Source organism: Dermochelys coriacea, chromosome 2 (genome assembly GCF_009764565.3).
Source record: "Dermochelys coriacea isolate rDerCor1 chromosome 2, rDerCor1.pri.v4, whole genome shotgun sequence".
NCBI lineage: Eukaryota > Metazoa > Chordata > Testudines > Dermochelyidae > Dermochelys > Dermochelys coriacea.
Window position 1 is genome coordinate 216,737,176 of NC_050069.1, and position 26,775 is coordinate 216,763,950.

The 26,775-nt window shown below is 41.5% G+C and overlaps 1 protein-coding gene across 10 annotated transcripts in view; it reads left to right on the forward strand.

The window, feature by feature from the left end:
* Positions 1-18,388, forward strand: part of ETV1 (ETS variant transcription factor 1) — a 75,722-nt gene extending 57,334 nt beyond the window's left edge. For 9 of the 10 annotated variants that reach the window (XM_038393340.2, XM_043509236.1, XM_043509234.1 and 6 more), the window contains 5 exons: positions 4,252-4,320; positions 5,007-5,075; positions 9,190-9,359; positions 11,523-11,624; positions 15,576-18,388. In XM_038393340.2, coding sequence (XP_038249268.1) covers positions 4,252-4,320; positions 5,007-5,075; positions 9,190-9,359; positions 11,523-11,624; positions 15,576-15,797 — 632 coding nt within the window. In that variant the 3' untranslated portion in view covers positions 15,798-18,388. The remainder of the gene's footprint in view (positions 1-4,251; positions 4,321-5,006; positions 5,076-9,189; positions 9,360-11,522; positions 11,625-15,575) is intronic. The other variant, XR_006279383.1, reaches the window with a different exon arrangement.
* The last annotated feature ends 8,387 nt before the right edge of the window (positions 18,389-26,775 follow it).

The following is a 26,775-nucleotide window of genomic DNA, read 5'->3' on the forward strand; positions in this document are numbered from 1 at the left end:
AAAATGAGACGTTGTTGAGGTTGGGAATCCTAAAATATAACCTGTCCTAACTTTTAACATTTTCTTTAAAAACTTAAGTTGGCTCTTGAGCCTAGAAAAGAAAAGGTGAACAGGATTCTATTGATTTTTTTTCTGTCTTGCCCACTTATAAGAACGGCAGGCAGAGCAGAGGGATAGTGTGTGTGTGTACTTGTGAAACCAAATACAGCTACGAATTTGATGTATTGAGCCCCTGTCATGGAAGCCTGGGATTTGACCTACATCACAGCCCTTCTTTTGAGGGGCTGACGGATTTATATTTATTTTAAGGACCAAAAGGACAGTTCAGAAGGAAATGCTGTCAGGTCAAGTTAAATGATTGGCTGTTTCTCTAGCCAAACTCCTTGAAGTTCTAGTGATTAGCTTCCATTTTTATAATAAAAGGAGTACTTGTGGCACCTTAGAGCCTAACACATTTAGCTAAGTTTCAGAGTAGCAGCCGTGTTAGTCTGTATTCGCAAAAAGAAAAGGAGTACTTGTGGCACCTTAGAGACTAACAAACTAATAACTAATAATAACTAATAAATTTGTTAGTCTCTAAGGTGCCACAAGTACTCCTTTACATTTAGCTAAGGTGCCACAAGTACTCTTTTTCTTTTTGCGGATACAGACTAACACGGCTGCTATTCTGAAACCTATTCTTATAATAGTATCCTATCCAGTCCCAGAGGGTAAGTGAGAGAAGAACTAGGAGAGTAAACAGGAAGACAAGAGCATGGTCCCAATGCCAATACTATCATTTTATTTTCTGTCTTTAAGGAAGAAAACAGGTTTTGTCTGTGGATAGGGTCTATTGATCAAAGCGAGAGACTTGTTTGCAGGCTCAATATAAGTGACTGCCACTGGGGGCAGAATCACATCTGTGCTTCCTTTCTTTGTGTTTTTTGTACAGAATTTAATCCCTGCTGTGTTATCATTGTCACCAGGCCCCTATCTGCTATGCGTTGTAAACAGGTGTGAACCAGAAGGTCTGCCCCTTTTAGAGCAATGGAGCTCAGCGGCAGAGTATTTCTTCCAGGGAAGCTGGAACCTCACGTTTCTAACAGAACTATCATTTTGTCCCAGAAATCCATTTATTCTGAGATAGGTAGTAATAATCATTCGGGGCTAGATGGCAGTTTTGCAGCCTAAGGGGTGCTGTGGAGCTGCACTGTGCCAGGAGACGACCTGAGAATGAATTGTGATTCGAATTCCCAGTTCCTCCTCTGCTTCCCCCTTGCTCTGGGGGAGGGAGAAGTTACTTCATCCTTTCTCATGGCAAGCCTTACTTTCCCTTGTGCAGCAGGCCAACTGCTCTGCAGGAGAGGGTGGAGCTAGAATGCTTCCTACTTTGCCTGCTTCTTCACAACAGGGAGCATTGGGGGCAAGTAGCCCTTGCTCTCCTCATCTCAGTCAGAGTCAAGGTCTGAGCAGCGGACTTCAAGAGCGCTGAGTCACTCCCCTTGTGTCTGTGACAGTCCCTCAGGTTGCAGTATATTAATATGAGAGTTGTGCTAAACAAGGAGGGTCTAATCTTGTGCCCTATTTGAGTTTAGAATCCAGAATCCAGTATGAGCTGCTCAGTTAGGACATGACCTTGCTTGCACTGGAGTTAGTAGCTGATTTCCTTGTTTTCAGTGGGAGGAAGGTTGGGCTCTTACTTTGTACTTCTTGATGAAGGCACAGCATACTTCATCAAGTTCCTCCTTAGCATTCCCCGAAGAGCAGGCATTGCTGCAATCTCTGGATTATATATTTTAATGGGGGAGGAAAGGTGTCAGGACAATATAAAATAAGTCCAGTTTCACAATTTTAAGATGACTACTAATTGCTCTTAGGGTTAAGGGAAATCAGCGTGACCACAGTGTGTTCCAGATTAATAGCAGTCCTTATGCATCCTTACTTTTTCGCTGGACTCTGCCCTTCGTAAGGTGATATAACTTTATAATGTGAGCTAAGAATGTGCCATATGTGTGTTGCATATCCAAAAGCCAGGCATATTTATTTAATTACTATAATCCACTAAAAGATCCGAAGGTGATACAACCAGTTCACCTCAGCTACTTGCACTGTGCCCTGAAAGTAGCTCCATGCCTTTGCACTATTGTGTTTATCTTTTTAAGACCATAATTTAACAAGAAGAAAATACACAATTGCTCTGCAATTTCTGCTCTAAAATGTTTGCTTTTGAAGTAACTCCGCTTAACTAGTTAAAATACTTCTGGGTCTTAGTTAAGCATTTAGTACAATTTAAAACTGCAATGTTAAATTTCATTGGTTGGACTTTTTATTAGATAAGGTTGAAATGAAAGCAGCAGGCAATTTAATTAGGAGTAATTTTTCTGGGCAAGTCATTACTTTGATGAACTTCAGAGCAATGTTTATGGCTCCTAATTAACCATGTTAGTCATTTGATTGAATAATCACTTTGGAAATGTTTCTACAATTTGATTAGAGTCTGACCCACTCTGATAGTCATAAATTAACTGGTAGCACTTTAGAATAACAAGACTTTAGTTACTTTATGAGGAATAGACTCTTCTCTGCTATATTTTTCAGTCCTCCACGAGTATTTAATCTTAGGGTTCGGTTGCATTTAAACAATGTTGGTACAAACAAGACTTGTCTTGAAAAAAATAGTCTCCAGATGTTAATTATAATTGACTTTGGCGCACAAGAGATATTACCAAGGTTGGCTAAAAACACAACTGTATCGATAGATACATGCATAGCTCCCTTGTGCTGTCAGTTTGATTATTTTGAAAGAGCCAGCATCATGAGTTTTGCTGCCAATATTAGTGAATTTTTACCTAAAATAGAAAATGTCTGTTTCAATTCTCAAGCTTCCTCCTTTTACATAGATTCTTTTTCCGTTCTCTTACAATCTAATCTGTTTGGTAATCTGAGTGATTCTTTGCTTGTGAACCACTGCTTGCAGCTTTGACTTCTGGTGTACAAAATTACACTTGACCTGTCTGAACATTGAATCACTGATTCCTGTGATTACTCAGAATAGTTGTAAAAGATGCTTGAAATACTAGAGCCCAAGGAGACAAGTACTGAATGCTTAATAGGGAAAACAAGTAATAAAGGAGGGAGGGGCTTTCAGACAGTTAGAGGAAACTTATTACTATCCTGTACTGTGCTTGCTGTGGGAATTCAGTGTAAAACCTCATTTTCTTATCCTGCCAAGCCCTTGATACTCATCACCACTCAGTGAGCAGTGAAATTTAGAATTGCATTCTGAAAAGAGTTTGTAGACAATGTTAGAAGAATAATGTCCCTCTCTCCTGACCTCTCTTTGCATCTCTTCCAGAGTGATGTGTTATAAGATTGCATGGCTTAGGGTAGGAGTTTATCACTAGATCAAGTAGACTCTCTTAAACAAGACTTTTGGTATTCAATAGGCAGGTTAAAAAAATGGACTAGAAGGGCAACCATTTGTGGTTCGGTTTTGTGTGCATGGGGTATAACTAGGGATAGAATCAGATGAGGGGAAAATACAAAGTTGGGTGCCTGCATGGAGCATACCATTTTAATTAGTATTGTTTGGTTTTCTCTTTCTTCTTCCATGCTTATAGAAACATTGGCAACATAGATAGTAGAAATGATAAACTCTATATGTATCTGTATTGCCTTAAAAGTGAACAGTGCTGTAAAAAATGGTAATCAATGCCACTGAATTCCTTAAATGTGTTTTAAAGTGTCTAAACAATTAGCAAAAATACCTTTAAACTTTCAGATCTTGGAACCCAGGCTCAGAAGCCTGGCATTCCCTGGGTAATTATGCCATATTTTGTGGTTTATTAGTCTCTGCTATGATTGGCAAGCTATTGATTTCAAAATCATTGCTATGTCAGTTTGGTTACCAAAAGACCTAGATGCATAAGTGTGGGGTTAAAAAAATTAATTCTGACTTGTGTATTTTGGTCTGTAATCACACTGAAGTGTGATTGTCATGGGAGTTGACCTTTAACAAGGTTAATTATGATAAAAATTTGAGTTCAAGTGCCTGTGTTAGACAAGATCAGTGTTCCACACAATATGATTTTCTTTTTTGCCATGCTTTGTGCATGCTGCTCTGAAATGCTAACTATGTGTTGACAGGTTCCCCCTCACTGTGACTTATGTCCCTTTCTGTTACTCTTCTGTCTGTAGCCTGTCTCACTGATAACCTGCGCACTTTCAATTCCAGACAATCTTTTGACTAGCGTTGTCGTCTTCTCCTTTCAGAAGTGCCTAGCTGCCATTCCATTTACATGAGGCAAGAAGGCTTCCTGGCTCACCCAAACAGAACAGAAGTTAAGTTTTCTATTTTTTATATCACTGTTGTACAAGAGAAACTTTTGGGATTATTTTTTAGTGGAGAAATTCGAAGATCACACGACGAATTATTGTCCTGCTTGGAAAACTCCATCCTCTGCTTCCCCCTGCTCTATCCCTGTGTTTTTGATGTGCAAAAACATTGCAACCTGGACTAGTACCAAAAGTTAGATAGGATACAAGCAGCTGAAATGTGGACTTGCTCAACATTCTTTCCAGTGGCACTAGCTATTGAATGGGCATTTCTCATAAATTTGCCCCCCTGAGCCCTGCCTGGTAAAATGCTGCTCCCCAGTCTATTGGTTTGACAATCTCAGTCACCTGTTAAGGAATCTAGTTGACACGTTAAAGTTTGGAGTGCTGTTTGATAAATCTCTTAAGGTGCTCTTTGGGCCTGATCCTGCACCCATTTTAAAGTGGCAGACTTCTGACTTCAGTAGGTGCAGCTTTGGCGCGTTTGTCAAAATGAAGTTTGTTAGTGCGCAGTAAAGGCATTTCATACATGTAATGAAAGTAGTCCAGAACTAGAAGAAATTACCAGGAAAAGACAGATATTTTGCTTCCCACTTTTCTGCTTTAACACATATTTTAAGACAGTATACAATGTGTTTTCTCCCTTCATTACTCATACATCTAGCAAATAAACTCTTCTCTTCAATTTACAGGTTGTATGTATGAAAAGGGACCTAGACAGTTTTATGATGACACTTGTGTTGTTCCAGAGAAGTTTGATGGTATGTATTCCATATTTCTGTCCCCCTCCCCCGCCCTCCCCCCCACTGGTGTGGAGAGTTGGAAAGGGAGTTGTTGATCAAAAAGATCAGTAACATTCCAATTTAAGATTCCTTAACACACCATTTGCAGTGCACCCAACCAAAGCTGACCTTTGCCTCTTGAAACCAAAGTCTCCTTATCAATAGGATGTTAGTCTATTTTTGCTAGTGAGAGATTCTGTATCCAGAGATATGTTAGAGGAGCATAGTTCTGGCTATGCTGAGAAGTAATAGGAGGATTTCCATTGCACTGATGATCACATACAGCTTGTTATTAGAGATTTATTGAAAGCTGATCCTGTAATTAACAAAGCAGAACAGAAAGCAGCTCCTCTGGATTTACTGATGACTAATGCAGCCTGTTGTGTCTCATTGTCCATGAAGAATTGAATTATTGAACATAAGTGCAACAGAGCAATTCGGGTTTTGCTGTATTTTTTTTTCTTTTTTTGTCTAGAGAGATGTCTGTATTAAGCATTGTGCTACTTGGTAATTGTTGAAAGGGGTTCATACCAAAAGAATTACCTTTTCATAGCACTGGCCATTATAATAAACATTTTCCAAAGATGACTAATGGGGTCATGTCAGATAAAATAGCCCAAAGTCATCTCAGTATATGGATTTCCTGGTGCAACTCTGATTTACTATAGTTCTGTACCATTGTAACCAAAGGCATAATTAGGCCCAGAATGTGATAGTCTGCAGCTTTGGCTAAGTGATTTGCAGACTGAACAGCTAATTGATTTACAGGAGAACCTCAGAGTTATGAACTGACCAGTTAACCACACACCTCATTTGGAACTCAAAGTATGCCAGCAGGAACCACAAAAAACACCAGTAGGGTACTGTGTTAAACGTAAAATACTAAAAAAATAAAGGGGAAGCAGCATTTTTCTTCTTCATAGTAAGTTTAAAAGCTGTGTTAAGTCAATGTTCAGCTGTAAACTTTTTACAGACCAACCATAACGTTTTGTTCAGAGTTACGAACATTTCAGAGTTACGAGTAACCTCCATTCCTGAAGTGTTCGTAACTCTGAGGTTCTTTGACTTATTTCAGAGTAGCAGCCATGTTAGTTTGTATCCGCAAAAAGAAAAGGAGGACTTGTGGCACCTTAGAGACAACACATTTATTTGAGCATAAGCTTTCGTGAGCTACAGCTCACTTCATCAGATGCATTCTGACTTAGTCTCTGTATATCCATCTTCCCTTGTTTCACAGGACTGAGTGGATGTCCTTCTGATAAGTTGACTGTGAAAGGCTCTCTGAACTTTGCTTAACGGAGTTTGGAGAGCTCAAATTTTTCCCTAGGACATCTGTGCGTGTTATCAAACCTTTGCATGTCTAACACTGGTTGCATCTGCTTATGAATAGGAGGGCTCACATTAAAATCAACCTGAAGAATTACATACCTTTGAAACTGAGGTGCCACCAGCAAATCAGAGCTGCTGTGGAATAGCAAGAAGCAAATGGAGGATTCTGAGTGCTATTAGACCTAAGCTCTGATGTTTGGTAAATCCAGCACTGTATTGTTATGGGGTTGATGCTTTCACAGAAGGAATGGTTTTACTCACAGTCATCCTTGTACTGTGGGTGATGGAACATATGCTAATTGTGTTTTTATTTAGCACATCAACTCAGATCTTTATTTCTAAACAAGAAACATTATATGTCTGCTCCTACTTCCATGGGCACCGGTGACAAATTTCTGTTTACGTTACTGGGTGCAGGATTGGGCCCTCTGGTTCTCTACTTCATAAAGTTAAAATTATCTGTAGGAGCAATGGCCATCTATTTCATTCCTGAACAGCTGCACATATTATTTTAAAAAAATAAGAATCAAAAGGTGGAACACATTGCTTCAAAAAATAAATCTTTGGAAATATGTGCTCTTCCAAGAGAAACAGCTGACTTGAAGCTGCTGTAAGTGGACAGTGCAGTGCTCTTCACAAGATCAGGCTCAGGTATAATAAGAATCTATGTGTTTTTACATACTTCTAATGTGGTGGGTGCAGAGAAACTAGCACAATCGCCCATCGTTCTAAAAATGGTATTGACTCTTCATTGAATGTGGCCTATAGGGTAAAAGTGGGATAGATCCAGCAATGTGCCTCAAGTTTTGGGGCTAGATTCTGTGCTGTTTCTGTTGAAATCAGTAGATCTCTCTCTGCTAGCTTACACTAACTAAGAATTGGGTCCTCAGTAATACTGCACTTGCTGTTTACATGTTACTCAACTATAGTTAGAAGAAAAATCTTGTCCTTGAAAAATAAGTGGTTACAGGATCAGGATTTAACACAAATCAATGAGCCAGGGGTTGTTTAATTTCTTTTTTGCCAACTATTGCCTTAGTTTTCTTTTCTTTTTATAAAAGGGGGTATTCTATTTGTAATGCTCTTTTTCTTTTGACTACATTGAGCCCTTCTATAATGGCAAGGAGGCTATCCTTATGCTTTTGGTTAATGTAAAATCCTGACTTCCATCACTAGCCAGACAAGATTGGTGAGGTGATATCTTTTATTGGACCAACTTCTGTTGCTGAGGGAGACAAACTTTTGAGTTACACAGAGCTCTTCTTCAGGTCTGAGAAAGGTACTAAGAGTGTCACAGCTAAATACAAGTTCAAACAGATAGTTTGGCATAAGTAGTTAGCCCATATTCTAAGGAACCATTCAATATGAATGTAAATATAAATCTCTACTCTGTTTTTTCCACCAAATGCATCCGATGAAGTGAGCTGTAGCTCACGAAAGCTTATGCTCTAATAAATTTGTTAGTCTCTAAGGTGCCACAAGTACTCCTTTTCTTTTATTCAATATGAAGTGGCCCATTAATGCCCCTGTAGTCATAGAATAAAAAGGGGAATTAGTGGGTTACAGATTGGTGTAATCAACCATAAATCCAGTGTGCTAAATGTTCCCTTTGAATATGTGCTAACTACTTATGCTAAACTGTTCCGTCTTGTATTTAGCTGTGACACCTTTAGTATCTTTCCCAGACCTGAAGAAGAGGTCTGTGTAACTCAAGAGCTTGTCTCTGTCACCAACAGAAGTTGGTCCAATAAAAGGTATTACTTCACCCACCTTGTCTCTCTGATATCCTGGGACAAACACGGCTACAACACTGCTGCATACAGCACTACCCAGGTCAGGCTGCTTGGCAAAAGTTGCTGTTCTGGTGGTGAAGCGGGGAATAGAGTTTTACCAGTAGACGAGGATTGCTGTCATTAGCAGAAACAAAATCTCTGTTATAGCCCCAGACCTTTTAGCTGTTGTTTCCATGAGCTGTTCAGTAGAAATACAATTTAAAAACAAGCAAATACACAGTTTTTCATTAGCAATTTGTGCAGAGCAGTTAGCAGAATGTTGTTTATTTGATAGATTTCCCTGGGTCTGAAATTTAAGCAAAAATAACTTAGTGCTCTTCAAGGGGAAATGCTAATCTCATATGTAGGTATGAGTAAATATAAAGCTTGCTAAAGATGAACCATCTTGTGTGCAAGTCCAATATGCCACAGAGGAACTCACTTGCCTGCAGGATTTGCATGCCTATACATAAAGCCAATGCTGTTTAAGTCCAAGTCAAATGCTCTGTCAAATTTCCCTTAGAAGTATTTGCATGCAAAAGAAGTTTTAGTCAATGGGGTTTTGCAGCTATCTGAAGCATACATTAAATCTTCAAAATGGGGGTTGTGCAAAGTATTGTATACAAATGAAATTCTTCAGGCATCAGAGTTGTTTACAAAAACAGTTCATGCTCTTTCAGATATAGGGTATTGCAAAATGTTGTTTGCAAGTGAGATTTCCATATATTAGAGTTCGATGAAAAACAACAAAGACTGACATGAACCATGGCTGAATTTAGGTACTCTACTTTTTTGTCTTAATTTGCTAGTAAATTACCTGTATGTGTGTATTATACATAATCAGCAAGAAGAAGGGAAGATAGTATATACAGACTTGTAAGGTGATAAGAATTTTTTTATACAGTTTTATGAACTGTACTGGTTGGTTTGTCATTTCATCTAACAAAAACTGACCACTGATGAATATTTGACATTATTTTGTGTGTGTATAGGTGACATCAAACAAGAGCCAGGGATGTGCCGTGAGGGACCCACATATCAGCGGCGGGGCTCACTTCAGCTGTGGCAGTTTTTGGTAGCCCTTCTTGATGACCCATCAAACTCTCACTTCATTGCTTGGACTGGTCGAGGCATGGAATTCAAACTGATTGAGCCAGAAGAGGTGGGTGTAGAAGTTTACTATTTGAAGGACAACACATCTCAAAATAGATTTATGCGTCCTACGAATTGTATTCCTTTTCTGGAGAGATGCATTCCTCTCCTTCTGAAAATGTACTTAGGGAATATAGAGAGGACAGGTTTTGTACGTGCCAGTAGGTTTAGAATAGGTGCACATTATTTTAAGTGTCTTGATTCAACTAATCATGCACAGACAATCACTAAAACCAGTGGAAGCTTGAGTGCCGTATTTCAGACTACTCAGCACTCACAGTTGGAGGCCAGAATTTCAGATGAGTTACATGGAAAATAATGGGAGCTACTGGGTGTTGAGCTCTCTTGAAAATGTGCTCCCCCACCCCCGTGTTTTTATGAAATGCAAGGTTATTAACCCTGTATCTTCGAATTTAAGAATGCTAAGGTAACTTTCAAGGGCTTGGGCCTTAGCCTGGGAGGTCCAAAGTCTATGGCTAGAATTTTCAAAGAAGCTTAAAGGAGATGGGCACCAAACTTGCATTCAATTTCAGTAGGAGTTAGACGCCTCTGAAAATCCTCACCCATGTGCCACCAGCTCAGGCTTCAATCCGGCAAACGCTTCTGCACACGCATAGTTCCACTGAAATCAGGATTGGTCAGGGATATAACATTACTCATATGCATAAATATTTGCTGAATGGGGGCTTAAATCATGTGTGGAACAAAAGGAACAGGAATAATTAATAGGCTGTTTTATAAATAAACTTTCTTTTCACTAGCTAGAGCAGGCCTGCACAACTCATAAAGCGGCGAGGACCATATTACTCCAAAGAAAACAGCTGAGGGCCGAAATCCCCTCCCCCCCCCCCGCCAGCGCTGCCTGGCCTCGCGGAAACAACACCCCCTCCCCTCACGCCGCCCACCCCATGGAAATAAACCCTCCTTCCCCAGCGCCGCCCCGCCGAAACAGCTGTGGGCCAAAAAGGAAGGGGGGGGAACCACTGGCGAAGGGATCAGGGCAGGGGGCTGGGTTTGTGTGAGCGGGGTTCAGGAGTCAGGGCAGGGGCTGGGGAGGCATGAGGAAGGGTGCAGGGGTCAGGGCAGGGGCTGGGGAGATGTGAGGTGGTGCAGAGGTCAGGGTGGGTAGAGGGCTGGGCGTGTGGGCTGGGAGTGTTGAGGTGCTCACGGCAGAGGCTGGAGGGGTTATGCCCCAATTCCAGCCCCTTCCCCAAGGCCACACTCCCTTCTCCTCTCTTCCTCCTCCTCCCAGAGCATTGAGCGTGCTGAGGCTCTGCTCTTATGCCTCATGTGGAGTAACTTTCCAGCAAGTAATTGTGATTTCACAAACAGTGGCTTATGACTTCAGGTGGAGAACGAGTAACAAAAAGCCTTCTTTCATGGAAGTTCATCTGGTAATAAAACAAGAGGCATAAAGACAGACAAAAAATAAAGATGACAGCAGCAGGTATATCATTCTCCATAGAATAGCTTTCATAGTTTTCCATGAGTTGTCTGCCATTCATCTAAAAATAAATATACAGGCAGGTTTCTAAGGTGTGGTCTGCGCTGCCTATGTTTGATATCTAGTTTTTTCACCAAGCTGGTTATCCAACCAGCTCTAGTAGCAGAATAGGGGTTTTTTTTTAGTTTCTCTGCCTTCTTCACTTATAGTAGCATGTACACGGGGAAAGATGGGGTTTTTTTTATCTTGCATCTTCTAATAGCCTCACTACTGTGGCTGTTACAGCTGCAATCTGTATGACTTCCTGAACTGAAGTGGAAAGGTTTTGTGATATACAGTGTTCCAGTAAAAAAATGATACAGGAAAAGCAGGAAGCTCATCTACAAAGTAGCATGAAAGAAGAATTTTCTCCTTGTCTTTGGGAGGCTCAATCTACCCACTCTTTAAATGTGTTTCTCTTTATTTCTTTTCATTTTTCTTTTATTTTTTTAATTAAGCCACCACATTGATAAATAAAAAGTCCTGTTGTCGTGTTATAATAAAAAGATTGCATGCATGGTTTAAAAAATCATGCTAGGACACAGGAAATTCAGATATCACACCAACCTTTTTTCCTTTATTTATGTCTCCCACCTGCAGTGGTTGTTTTTGTATTAAAAAAAAATCTGATGCTAAGGTCTGCTTGTTAAATGCATTTAACAGATCACTGCTAATCCATTTCTGTGTCAGGTGGCTCGTCGCTGGGGGATTCAGAAAAACAGACCAGCTATGAACTATGATAAACTTAGCCGTTCACTTCGCTATTATTATGAGAAGGGAATCATGCAAAAGGTGAGCAGCTAATGCAGCATTAAATTTCACTGGAATGTTGCACGTTAATCCATAAGTCATGTTATAAGAAGGAACACTGGTAATTGCATTGCTTAAGCAGGTTTTTCACTCTTTTGGACATATGCTGAGGTTTTGAATTTTATATGCTACAGGTCTGTGTGTGTGTGTGTATACATATAATTATTACACTGTGTTAATGTGTCATTATGTGTACATATGTTTTCTGTACACATTCACATTGAGCTGATCATAATGCAAGGATAAAAACCAGCATGCAAAAAATAGGTGAAGGGATGCCTGTGGGACCTGAGAGAGGCAAAGTACAGAATATACTGTGAATAGTGCTTTGCAGATCTAAATTACCTGTCCAGCAAATAGATACTTTAGTAACTGCAAAATAGAAGAATCATCGATAGTTACAATATTATTGGTTCGGTATATCACAGAGATAGTGATTTTTAATGGATTCTGGAATGTAATGTAACAACCATTGACAAACACTTAATATTTAAAATAACTGATATGCAGTAGTGTGGTCACAGTGACAAACCACTCCCATATTCCTGTGGACTTGATTGTATTTGAAGTTGTTGCGTGCATTCAATAGGAGTCAATAGGAGTTCCCTGCTTGCAGCAGCTGCCGAATCAGGCTCTTGTGTTCCTTGATGTTACCAGAGATCCTAATTATTTTCTTGCATTACTTGCTTCCTTTTCTATTATTCACATTAACTTTGTAAATCCACACAGATAACAAGTTTAAACCTGGCACTGTGCAATCCAGTGATCTGAGCGGGCTTTTACAACTACAAAGTACAACACTTGTGTTATTGCAGCATTAAGCTTGTGAGATCCAGCTTTCCAAAATTGGGAAGTTTCAAAGTCAGGAACTGATTCTGTGAAGTACTAAGATTCAGGTTTTTAAAGGTGTTTAGGTGCCTAGATATAAGGGTAGGCACTTTGGCCTAGATCCTCAGAAGTGTTTAGGATCTAACTTCCATTGATTCCAATGTCAGTTTGGTGCCTAAGTAACTGAGGATAGTGCATAGGCATCTTTAAAAATCCCACTAAGTGAGTCTCTCTATATGTAGGTGCCTAAATACCTTCAAATATCTGGCCATAAGTGCCTCTTGTGAAGTGTCGAGAGCCCTCAGCTTCCAGTTAATTCAATTCAGCACCTCACAGGAGATGCTCAGGCCCTGCTTCCCCAGAGTGGGCCCATAAGCTGCTGCAGCAGTGTTAACTCGCCTGCATTGCACATCCGGTCTGTTTTACAGTATCCATTAATAACCACGGCTAACTTTCATATTTCATAAGCAAAGATGAATAGGACACGTTACTTAGCCATGTTGCGCAGAAGATAGCATAATTGAACAAACGTCACTTTTGGAATTTCCAGACATCTGACCCTTTGAGCTCACTCCATTAATTTGTGCTAGCATTTACTTTTTAGGTGTTTCTGGGGGTTTTTCAGGGGAAGAGAAGAAAAGGCAGTTGGCCCAAACAATTTATAAACTTGCTTTCCCAGCAGAGCTTGTATAGTCCTAGCTTAGACTGTGCACCTTACTGGCCCAGCCAGTGGAACATATTAGTTTCTTCCTCATCTGCTATTGGTCCACTTAGCACAGTTTACAAGCGTTCTGGCAACTAGCTGGCTAGCCATTTACCTAACTGCACATATGTGCATTGTGCTTTTAAGGGTATTGTGACCAGTGGTGCCTGGGACAGCCCTCACTGGAAATGCCAAGGTCAGGGCAGGCTGCAAAAGGAAGAGCAGATACCCACCAGTCTTGGGAGTAACAATGAAGTTAAATTCCCCAGCCAGTCACAGACTGTGCTTCTGATCCCCCATATTCGTTATCAAGAAGCAAAAAAAGAAATCACACAGTCCCCCTCTATTGCATTGCAGTTCTCTGGCTCCCAATCAGCACCTAGGTCCTGTACAGTGAGAAGTTATTTAAAAACTTCTGTACACTATACAAAATGTTCTGACCCCAAAGGGTCAGCCACACTAACCGGTCAGTATAAGTTTGGATCTTACCCAAAATACCACATTGCCAGCCAATTCTTTAGTGCCTAAAACTAAAGGCTTATTATAAAGAAACGAAAAAGAAAAAGAAGAGAGATGTTAAATGGTAAAACAGTCACATACATACAAAGACTCCAAAGTCCATATATCAGGTTCTAAGCAGTATTGGTGAATTTGCTGGCTTGAAAGTCCCTCTAGAACACATCCACAGCTGGGATGGGTCATTCAGTCCTTTGTTCAGAGCTTCAGTTTGTAGCAAAGTTCCTCCAGAGGTAAGAAGCAGGATTGAAGACAATATGAAGAAGATACAGCTGCCTTTTATAGTCTTTTGCCATGTGGCCTGTGCTTCCTTTGTTTCAAACACAAGCTGCCCAGCACATAACTTGAAAGCCTTAGAGTTCTGTCCATAGGCATGCCCCTGCATGCCTTGCTGAGTCATCAGGTGTATCTGCCTTCTCTCAATGGGTCAATTGTATAGCTTATGGTCCTCAATAGGCCATCAAGCAAGCTAGGCAGTGCTGCTGCCAAACTGTCTGGGGGTGTCGCCCAGAAGCATAGCACAAGTTTTGAAATACAGACATACATACATATCTATAACCCAAAATGCAAAGGTCATCCAAACACATAAATTAGATTATCATATCTGGAAAATTATAACGTTTTTGCAGATATCTTACATGGAATATCTGGCATAACTCCTTGCAGTTTTACAATATTTGTATTGATAATATCCTCAAGTATCTCCCAGATTCCATTCAGCCTCACAGGTATGCCTCCACTAGAGTTTTTTGGACAGTACTTAACAAGTTTGTAAAGGCTGGATGCTTCTTTGTTCTAGAGTAATAATGTTTGTAATTTACCCTGGGGATGGCCCCAAATAATCAACTAATTTGAGGTAAAACCCGTGAAGATAAGCCCTAAGTTGTAGTGGGTACTTGCAGACTTAAGACAGTGTCCTGTTTTCCATGCTCAATATGCATCTCTGTTAAATTAAAACCGTTTGTTCCAAACCAAGCAAAGATGGATGTAATGAGGATTATGTTTCCATTCACTTTCAAAAACAACATTACATTTTTAAAGGAAAATATATAGTTTAAATTCGAAAGGAATTTTTAAATAGTGCACTGTAAACTTGATAGAGATTGAGGTAAAACCACTTTTCAAGTAAGATGTTAAATCTAGCACATTTTTGCCAATATTTGATTGCTATGCAGATAGAAGTCAGAGGCCCCCAACACCTTTTGGAAAAAAGTAAGGGATAACCCAAGTGTCTTAGGCCAACAGGCTTTCACTCAGTAAACAAATCCAAATGTCTTAGCCTTTGCAGGAGCGGCTGCTTAATACATGAAGACATCCTTGTTTGCATGCAGTCCCTCCACTACCAACATATGCTGTGACTCAATACATTACAAATTATGTATATTTGAGATAACTTGAGTATGACTTGACTTACATCAAGCTAAATTCAGTTCTGTTTTATCATGGATTATCTATATTTTAGTTGACACAACAGGGTGCGTAACTTAGTGTTTTGATCGTATTACTGTGGTAAAAAACTGTTTACTTTCCCCAGACAGAACAACATTGTTGGCCATTGTTTTATGTACAGAAAGTGATCACAAGTTATAGGCTTTAGAAATAGAATCTTTTAATTCATTCCCCACCCCCATTCCCAAAGGAAATCAGGGTTGTGTTGTGTCCTGAAGCCCAAAGTGTTTTATGTAGTCTGCTTTTGCACAACTCCCACTAGTCGCAATGGGACCAGGAATTCATTCCTAATGTTGGTGCCCAAGAATTCCCATGGCACAGTATTTCATGGTCTAGTAAAAGCAGATTTCTCAGAAATCTGTAACTACAAGTTGTTAAAGTGCTAAAACTTACACTATTCTTTTTTCTTTCCTTCTTCTTTTTGACCTTGTGTTAAGGTTGCCGGAGAGAGATATGTCTACAAGTTTGTTTGTGATCCCGAAGCGCTTTTCTCCATGGCCTTTCCAGACAACCAGCGCCCCTTGCTGAAGACGGACATGGAGCGGCACATCAACGAGGAGGATACCGTGCCACTGTCCCACTTTGACGAGAGCATGGTCTACATGCAGGAGGGCGGCTGCTGTAACACCCACCCCTATAACGAAGGCTATGTGTATTAATAGCAATGACAGAAAAGGGGGCATCCTCCCCTGTGATTCTCCTCTATCACAAGATCCAGAGGAGAGCAGAATCCACTTCAGTTTGTTTTTTAAATAGTACACTAAAAGGGGCTTTTCCTGTTGCATTACTCCTATGTTCTGCCATGGACAGCGCACTTTATTGAAAGGAGAGGGTTGGAATCTAAACATTTATTATGTGCAACAGGAGGAAAAGGGTGGGTTTATTTTTTACTTAAGTTTGGGAAGGGAACATACAGGTTTTAAGTACAATGAAGCTATATTGTCTGTTTTGTTTCATATTGGCATAAGATATTGTACATTTTCTCTGGGTATCCATAGTACAGTTAATTCTTATTGTGTAAATTAACTGTTTGGATATTATTATCAGAGTAACATGCCTTGGACATTTGTCTCTGATCATTCCTAATTGTCTTTCTGCAGTTATAAAGAGGATCAAAGCATAGATTGCAGGATTTAATGTAGAAGCTAGACGTGACACACTGTCCATCTTTCATTTACACATTTGAACATCTTTGTCATTCTGCTTGCATTTTATATTTTTGTTTTTCCTGCCTTACAGAAGATGCCCATTTACTTGGATGTTAGGCAGAGCACACACCATTACTGGTGTCTAAGGAGCACAATTCCTGACTTCAAACTGCAAGTTGCAAACTCGTAGCATAGCATGTTGATCTAGTGCCACCTTGCTATGCAAATACAGCCCATCCTACTATTTTCAACCTTTCAAAGTCCAGTTGAGAGTAGTAATTACATATGGTGGACTTTTCTCATGATCATGTCAGCATTAAATGCAGGATCATGATAAGGGGAAAAACATTTTCTTTCCTTCCATTTCCTTTGCAACATAAATAAGTTATTTAATCAATAGGAATTAACTGTACTAAGTCACATATCTAATTATGCTGTTTAGACACAGCAAGCACTCCTTGAGAAAAATATCCAATACACTAAATAGGTACTTTAGTAATTTTTAGACACGGTACCCATTAATATGCATTTAAACCTTTTACTGCTGTGTTATGTTGATGACATATATAAATACTAGATAACGCTAATGCTTCTGCTGCTGTCTTTTTCTGTAATATTCTCTTTGATGCTGAATTTACTATGACCATTTATAAGCAATGCTGTAACTACAGATAGCATTTCAGGACAAAATAGATGACTTGAACCATTTATTGCTTAGAAAATAGCTTATGCCATAGCTGTGCTATAAGCAGCTTTTATGCGCATCGACAAATGAATAGTAAGCTTCAGCTTGCTAAGGGAAGCTCTGCGGAACCTTTTGTAACTTTCGGTGGAACGGAGACTTATGCGAACTGTCAAAGAACACAATGAAGTCGCTGTATGACGTTGTAGTGCTGGCACTGATGTTATCAACCAACTTGTTTTGGACACTAAATGTAAATGTGATCAGATATGTTTGGAAGACAATTTAAAGTTTTGAGGTTTGTTTTTTGTTTTGTTTTAAATCATTTTATTTTTGAGAGGGGGTGAAAGACACTCTTGAAAAAGCAAGACACATTATTCTACGTGTAAAACAAAAAGAAAAAAATAAGTTTTAAATATTTATGAGCACCTTTTCTGAAATGTAACATTTCCAAGTTTGAAGAGGGTAAAAAATGGGATTTGAACAGCCCAGTGAAATTTAAAAACAGTTACTTCACAGGAGTTCCTCACTTTCCAGTTCTGTAACAAATCTAGGGGAGGAAGGAAAGATGAACTCATAAACATAAAACAACAATAATTGTAATAGATGTGATTTCAAAGACACCCTTTGGTGGTGGCTTAATTTTCCACTCAATGTCAATCAAGAAACCAGTAAGCTATAAATGATATCTTATGCAATTCATTCAAAATTAAAAAGCAGTGACTATTAGAGACCAAAGGTGCAGAAGAACTCTCTGGGCATGCATCTAATTCACCGAAATCCCATAGGGCAGCCTATTTTATGGGTGTATATATGCCTTAATATGCCATCTTGTTCTGTCAATAATTTATAGGTCTCAATGGCACTTAAAATTTCAATGATCAACTCAACAAAATCAAAGCAAGACCACTGAAGCTGCAGCAGTTTCACAAAGAAGTGGAAAAGTCAGAACTTTGAACATTGTGGCTTCCATTGAAATAAGGTTCGAAGGAAACACATTTTGATTAAAAGTCCTTTGATCCATTTTGATTCCATTAATGTCATTGTGGAGCACTTCCTGTCTGGAGTTGGGCATTGGTGGGAGGGGCTGGGTCAAAAAAAAGAAGAGGACATTGTATCAAGTGTGTGATATTTAAAGAGAATATATATGTATGTGTGTGTGTGTGTGTGTGTGTGTATATATAGATATATATATAGATATATATATATATACACACACAGTGTATGGTAGTGACTCACTGAACAAAACAAGCAATCAGCCCAACATTACATGATCTCCCGGCAAAAGAAGAAAGGCTTTCATTGAACTGATTAACCCTTTTGAAATTGTACCTAAAAGGCTTATTTAAAGTTTGGTTTTATTCCATTTTTTTGTTTTGTTTTCAGGTAGATTAATAAATCTGGCAGCTGATTTCTGCAAGATTCTTGTGTATTTTAATTAGAGAGGAGCTTATTGCAATGTGGTATAAAGTTCTCCTTTTGGAAGAAAGGAACTGACGGGTCTGTTTCAGTGGTTAGCATTGCTTCTCACGTTAAAGCAAAAAAAAGCAAGCAGGCAGTGTGTATGTGATTATAACATGAAATTTAACCAATATTTATGATGCCAAAGAAAGTATATTTGGCAGAGGGGTGGGGAAATGCCTGACTGCACTTGGGTCAAGTCCATCCTTAAAGAACAGTTGCAGTGATTAAAGTGCATCTTTTTTGCTTGTTGTTTTTTTTTTCAATAGCGGACAACACCTTGGTGGCATGTGCAAAAGATGAACTACTATAGGGAAGACACAGGCAAGTCTGACTAGTTAATGGCTCTACGTGTCGACTGTTGCTTCTCATGAAGGATGTTAGGCCAGGTTCTTCATGTAAGTGCAATCATTGCTCAGTAGTCCTACTTAACATTTTCAGGGAGTACTGTACATGTTTTCAAACGTGTTTTTCTGAAAGGGGATGATGAAATTTCATTACTGCAGTACTTTAAAAATATACGGCATTAGATGTGCCAAATATAATTTATTATTTTTATCTTCAAAGTGCTGCACATACCCACCAGTCCTTGCCAGTGCCTCTGAGTTGGGTAGCTAAAAAAAAGTTGTTATTCTCCTGTCTTACTGCATGAGCTGGGGCCATTTCACTTCCCTAGTAAATGGGATGCCCCATCCCTTGCTGTGAAAGAAGAATTTTGTAACAATCCCTTGTTACAAGAAATTCCTGTAATAAGCCTCCAAGGTACATTCCCATGGAGCCATCCCCTGCATTCAGATGACCAGAGTGGAGTTGCCAAAGGGGGCATACGTAGGCTGGAAGGGGCAGGTGTCCATCTCAGACCAATGCTGTATGTGTACCCTCAAAAAACACTAGCTCATCTCTTACTGTGAGAACCTACTTTATACTAATGCTGTTACAGAAAGTATTATCTTCTGTTACTCAGCCCTGTTGGGGGGAGTCAGAAACATTCAGTCAACACCATAGATAGCAGAGGAATGGAGCCTGCCATAGTGCTAGGAGGAAGCTACCTCAGAGATACAGTGATGGTGCGTGAGAGCATCTGGGCTTGCATTTGCTTCTCCTGGTGATTCTCAGTCACTGTTTCTTTGCTTTCCATGCTAGTTCCCTAGGCCGTATCCTTTGCCAGTTGACACCACAGTCAGACTTGCCTTACCCTGAGGTGGCAGAATAGCATGACACCTAGGGCCACAGATATTTCAAAGTCCTCCCCTCTGGACCTAATTAATATGATTACTACGCAATCTGCAGTACATGCTATGCTACTGAAAGTGTTACTTGGGGAAAGAATGCTAGAAGCAGAGAGTTGAGGGATTTCTGTCATTAATTTTTCTGACTGATGATCCATTTGTCTAGTCAAGTCTTGGTAAGGTAATTCTTCATTCTCCCATGATTTCTCACTGAGTAGTGTGTTCCGTTGCCAATGCGGTAGCATTTATGGCACTCCAAGCAGTTGGCACTTGAGTAGCATGTTGAACATACTGCAAAGAACTGCGCTGTGACTTTCAACCAAAGCCTTCCACCGGGAATGGCATGTACGTAAATTGCCACACCACTGCAGTGAGACCACCAGGAGTCACTTTTCTCCCAAAGCTCCCCTCTATGCAGGGAGGGAGCACACCCACTTTAGAAATTGCAACATTCGCTCCACTGTAGGGTGGGGAGGTGAGCTGGGGCCATCACTCGCACCTGCTCCCCTGGGGGTGAATTGTGACCCAGGAGATATAGCAGAGAGCAGTCACTGCACATAGAAGAATAAAAGGCCTGATCTTAGTCCTGTCCTGGGTGGCGGGACAAAAGGGGACACTGTATTGTTTCCCTGCCTTCCCTAGCTAGGGGTCAGCTATAATCTGGCCTTTACCAGCTGGAAATCCAGAATAGAAGGTGCTGGAAAATAGAAGAAAATATAGATGGGAGAATAGATGTGTACATGTGCTTTCCTGATCTAACTAATTAGTGAAGGATGATGCGGCCGGTGGGGTGAGAGGGAACATGTATGGAATCATAGGACTGGAAGGGACCCCTGAGAGGTCATCTAGTCCAGTCCCCTGTACTCATGGCAGGACTATGTTATCTAGACCATTCCTGACAGGTGTTTGTCTAACCTGCTCTTAAAATTCTCCAGTAATGGAGAATCCACAACCTCCCTAGGCAATTTATTTCAGTGCTTAACCACCCTGACAGGAAGTTTTTGCTAATGTCCACCCTAAACCTCCCTTGCTGTAATTTCAGCCCATTGCTTGTCCTATCCTCAGAGGTTAAGGACACTTTTTTTCCCTCTTCCATGTAACAGCCTTTCATGTATTATCATGTCCCCTCTCTCAGTCTTCTCTTTTCCAGACTAAACAATTTTTTTCAATCTTCCCTCATAGGTCATATTTTCTAGACCTTTAATTATTTTTGTTGCTCTTCTCTGGACTTTCCTCAATTTGTCCAAGTCTTTCCTGAAATGTGGCTCCCAGAACTGGACACAATACTCCAGCTGAGGCGTAATCAGCGTGGAGTAGAGCGGAAAAATTACTTCTCATGTCTTGCTTACAACACTCCTGCTAATACATCCCAAATGATATTAGCTTTTTTTGCAACAATGTTACACTGTTGACTCATATTTAGCTTGTGATCCACTATGACTCCCAGATCCCTTTCTGCAGTACTCCTTCCGAGGCAATCATTTCCCATTTTGTATGTGTGCAACAGATTGTTCCTTCCTAAATAGAGTGCTTTCCTAAATGGAGACGCAGTGGAAGGGCTGGCAAGCAATTGGCTCCTGGAACCGGCAATGGACTTCTGGCACCAATGGCCACAGGCACGGCTTTGCGAATGAGAGGGAATCACAAAAGACAGCAAAATGCAGAACGGGACACTAACAGTAGATGAGCTTAGCAGCAGTAAAACCATGACACACATTAGGGGACCTGAATCTTTGGTGGTGTTTTAGATAAAGATGTAAAGGACTTCAGATAAGTGCTGAAGCAGTAAACCAAGATAAGAGCTGGAGGGAGGAGATAACTTGAAGCAGTGTGCTTGGGGGTCAGTGGGCCAAACTTCTTGTGATGAACAGAGTTACACTAGGGATGATGAGTCTGGCCCAGTAACTTTAGCCCCAAGGCCAGGAAGATCAGAACTGACTTTGGAGTGACCGTTTATAAGGTAAAAAGAACAGGCCTACTTGTGGCACCTTAGAGACTTACAAATTTATTTGAGCATAAGCTTTCGTGGGCTACAGTCCACTTCATTGGATAGAATAGAACATATAGTATATAGTTCATAGAATAGAACATATAGTAAGAAGATATATATGTACATACAGAGAACATGAAAAGGTGGAAGTAGCCATACCAACTGTAAGAGGCTAATTAATTAATTATTAAGTAATTAATGTAGTTACCTCCCTGCACAGTGTTTGGTAGCTGTTAAAAGAGCAAATGAGAGTTTGCAATATGCCTAGACTTACAGGATGTAAATGCAGAAAAATTATTGTCACACAGTATTAAAAAAGTAAGCAAAGACAATGGGCCAGATGCTGAGCTGCTGTAAATCAGTTTAGTACTAGTGAAGTCAACAGAGCCACTGGCTGAGGTTCTGGCCCTATTTTTGGCCTATGACATGCAGTTCTGGTCAGTGTATTCAGCCTGGGCTTTGAAACCTGGTATGGCGGGCGAGCCTGCGCCCGAATAGCTACACTGCTATTTTTAGCTTTACAGCACAAGCCTGAGTCAATTGACCCAGGCTCTGAGAGACTGCGCCAGGTCTTTTTTTCCTGCTGTGTAGGCATACCTAGAGAGACAACCACTTCATGATGGACAATGGCCCAGTGATTAGGGTGCTCAGATAGGCACCTATGTTCCACAGCCTAACTGACACTTTGGGTGTAACTGAGATCCTCATAACACCCACTCAGCTGCAACCCAACCCTGTAGGCACCTAAAGTTTCACAGTTGATCTGTACAAAGCTGCCTGAGTCCCTTTGTAGATCTAGCCCTAAGTGAGTTGCCCAAGATCCTACAGGAGGTCTGGGGTAGAGCAGGCACTTGAACCCCCACTCATCCCCAGCTCCCTAACCAGTGGCCGAGCGTTCCGTTCTCTCCCTGCATAGAGCATTAAGGATCTAGCCCAAACATTTTAAGCCGATGATAAAAGAAAAAGTTTGTTGCTTTCTCTTGAGGGGGGCTGGGGTATGGACTAAATTGCCACTAACAATAACAGACTTAATGGGCTCAGGCATGAAGTCCTTGCTCAAACAAACCTCTCATTGCAGTCAGGGGGAGGTTTACAGATAGCTGAGTATAGCAGTCAGTGTAGGGGTCGGACGCCAGAGGCAGTGCAGAACAACTCCCAAGAGCTGACATGAAGCCACAGGACTAAATGCTGCACTACAGCAAAGAATGGTGTTAAGAATCTCATTTGCTAGCTGTGGACCAAGTCCTGTTTACACTATTTTTGTACAGTGCTTACCCAGACATACTTATTTACTCAGGGCTAGATTGTCCCCATCATGCCTGGCTAGAGTAGCCAGCTTGGTTGCACAGGGACTAACCCCACCAACCTCCTGCTCACATCCCCACTCTGGCTGCATTGGGAGTGCAGGGCTGCTCACCCCAGGCTACCCACTGGGAGCTGGTGGGTAGGGAGGGGGTTAGAGAGTAGGAGGAGCCCTGCCCCCTCCGCTTTGCACTCGTGGGCCAGAGTAGCTACCTATACACACAGGAGGAAGTAAGCTGCCATCCTCCAAGCAACAGCAGCAACAGGATAGGTTGTTTTTTAGCTACACAAGTCCTTTAGAAGGATGGATTCTAAGGGCTTGGTTACCCAAACATGTAGTTCTCAGCAAGCTGGGGTATAAACCTACTCCCCACCCCATTCGTTTATTTCTCACTGTGTCCAGGTGGAGCCTTCTGCAGTGTACTAAAAGTTCCCTACTGCCATTTCAATGCAGGGTAGATCAAATCTCCTTATGGAACTTTTAGTGCACAGCAGCAGGGTCCACACAGACAATTGGCGGCTGGCTTGCCACACACTAAGTGTTTGTGTAGACAAGCCCTACAATTATAATTCAGCCTTCAGTAAGTGACACAGTCACAAACTCACCACTTCAGCATTGGCCTATTATTTCTTTAGGTCAGACAGTTAACATAAATGATGGGGAAGACGGTTTCTTGGACCATAGGATCTTCTCCTGACCCTTGATAACAAGTTAGAAATGGGGAGTAGGGGGAAGAGGGGATGGGACTATAAAAGACTGAAGAAGAGAGTACATGAGTGAAATGCAGGCAAAAAAACAGATCAGGTAGCACAAGTCGGGGGGAAGACACAGGATTTCAGCTTTCTTCATCTAGATTTTTGTTTGTTTTTTTTAACAGTGGAAGTTTCCAAAAAAATCTGGAATATTGTTTTTTCAGTAAATACTTGCAAACTTTAAACTAGAATCTGTTTCACTACTGATTCCCCCTTATATCAAATGCTGTCCTTACAAAGGTCTATTGTAAGCTTGCACGTGATTGCTAAGCTGCTGACATTGGGTTCTTTAAATTTATTTTTATGGGGAAATGAAATTGCTGCATTTATGTATTGGGGAAATGCATGACTTTTGCACAAAAATCAAGAGCCACTTCTGAGTAATACAGCCATCCTGAACTCCAACACCTTATAACAACATACACAAATTTAGTGGCAGTTACGGCTGCAACAGGACATACCCCATCCATCCAAAAATGCAGAAGCAGAAAAATAAAAAATTATGGGGGAAAAACTTTTGCATGGCTTTCCACATTCATATAGCATACAATACAACCCATAACCCAGCTTCATACTTGTGCTTCAAGGTAAACGCTTTGACTGTTTTGGAGCATGACACACCTGTATTTCTGTAAGGTGGCCTTTGAACTAGCTGCTAGTCCAGCAGGCTTTATAAGGAATGTTGGTATTGGGGCTTCCCCTGGGTCCAGCTAATGCTGGACTGCCCATAAGGAGAACTATTGCCATTTGAAAAACTTGAGCTTCCTGCTTTGTATGAGAATTTCTTTAACCAGCTGAGAACAGTGTCTGTCAAACCAACCAAGTTAAATAAGTATGGATTGGATGAACGGCCTATAAGGTGGATAGAAAGCTGGCTAGATTGTTGGGCTCAACGGATACTGATTAATGGCTCAATGTCTAGTTGGCAGCCGATACCAAGCGGCGTGCCCCAGGGGTCGGTCCTGGGGCTGGTTTTGTTCAACATCTTCATTAATGATCTGGATGATGGGATGGATTGCACCCTCAGCAAGTTTGTGGATGACACTAAACTGCAGGGAGAAGTAGATATGCTGGAGGGTAGGGATAGGATCCAGAGTGACTTAGACAAATTAGAGGATTGGGCCAAAAGAAATGTGATGAGGTTCAACAAGGACAAGTGCAGAGTCCTGCACTTAGAACGGAAGAATCCCATGCTCTGCTACAGGCTGGGAACTGACTGACTAAGCGGCAATTCTGCAGAGAAGGATGTGAGGATTACAGTGGATGAGAAGCTGGATAAATGAGTCAGCAGTGTGCCCTTGTTGCCAAGAAGGCTAAAGCCATATTGGTCTGCATTAGTAGGAGTGTTGCCAGCAGATCGAGGGAAGTAATTATTTCCCTCTATTCGGTACTGGTGAGGCCACATCTGGAGTATTGCATCCAGTTTTGGGCCCCCAACTACATAAACGATGTGGACAAATTTGAGAGAGTCCAGCAGAGGGCAATGAAAATGATTAGGGGGCTGGGGTACATGACTTCTGAGGAGAGGCTGAGAGAACTGGGCTTATTTAGTCTGCAGAAGAGAAGAGTTTGGGGTGGGGGAGGGGGGATTTGATAGCAGCCTTCAACTACCTGAAGGGGGGCTCCAAAGAGAATGGAGCTAGGCTGTCCTCAGTGGTGGCAGGTGACAGAACAAGGAGCAATGGTCTCAAGTTGCAGTGTGAAAGGTCTAGGTTGGATATTAGGAAATACTATTTCACTAGGAGGTTGTGAAGCACTGGAATGGGTTACCTAGGGCGGTGGTGGAATATCCATCCTTAGAGGTTTTTTAAGGCCCGGCTTGACAAAGCCCTGGCTGGGATGATTTAGTTGGTGTTGGTCCTGCTTTGAGCAGGGGGTTGGACTAGATGACCTCCTGAGGTCTCTTCCAACCTAATCTTCTGTAATTCTATGATCGCCAGAGCCTCCTTGCAAGCTACCCTGGACACGGCCACCTTGGCAGTCAGGTCCATAGTTTCAGCAGTATCCATGAATAGGAAGTTGTGGCTACAGTCCTCTGGTCTCCCACCTGAGGTCCAGCAATCTCTTCAGGACCTCCCCTTTGAAGGGACATTGTTCTTTTCAGAGCAGATGGACACAAAGCTCCATGGGTGAAGGACTCCAGAGATACCCTCAAGTCCCTGTATAGGCACTGAGAGAAAAAAATTGTGGGTGCTTAGCACCCACTGGCAGCCCCCCGATCAGCTCCTCCCCCGCCTCCCAGAGCCTCCCATGTGCCAGTGATCGGCTGTTCCATGGCATGTAGGAAGTGCTAGGAAGGAGGGGGAAGAGTGAGCGTGGGGCATGCTTGGGGGAGGGGGTGTAACAGGGCAGGAAGAGGCGGGGCAGGGAAGAGTGGGCGTGGGAAGGGGTGCGGTTGGTGTGAGGCCTTGCGGGAAGGGGTGGAATGTGGATGAGGCCTGGGGCCCCCAGTGCCTCTGAGTCCCTGGACCTTATACTCTCTCAACTTTGAGGAAGCATTACAGGTTTCAGCAGCCTGACTATATTTGGCACTGCTGTCCCACCAACACCTGCATAAGAAATGCAACAGGGATTTTAGGCATAGGTAGACCTCCTGTCCACCTCAGTGTTCTCATCAGGCCCTCCCAGGCACTTAGGGGGCCCGAAACACCCCTTTTGTTGGTACACCCGAGAACATTATATCAGTTCCTGCATTGTCGGATCCGGTGTCCTCTTTATTTTCAGACTGCTTGTCCCATTTCAGCACAGTGTGGTCTCTCATCACCATGGACTGTTGGGTGCGGAATATCGTGCTGGCAGGTAACATGGTCCAGTTCATTTCTGTCTTCTTCAGGGACCCTTCTCATAAGCAACTTCTAGTCCAGGAGGTGCAAGCCCTCTTGTAAGTGGGGACTGTGGAAAAGGTTCCATAAGACCTAAGAGGGAAAGGGTTTTACTCCCACTATTTCCTAATCCAAAAAACCAAGGGTGGTCTCCAACCTAGTCTAGGCCTGTGCTGTCTCAACGGCTACCTCAGGAGGCTAAAGTTCTGCATGATTTTCCTAGTTTCCATCATCCCCTTCCTGGATCCTG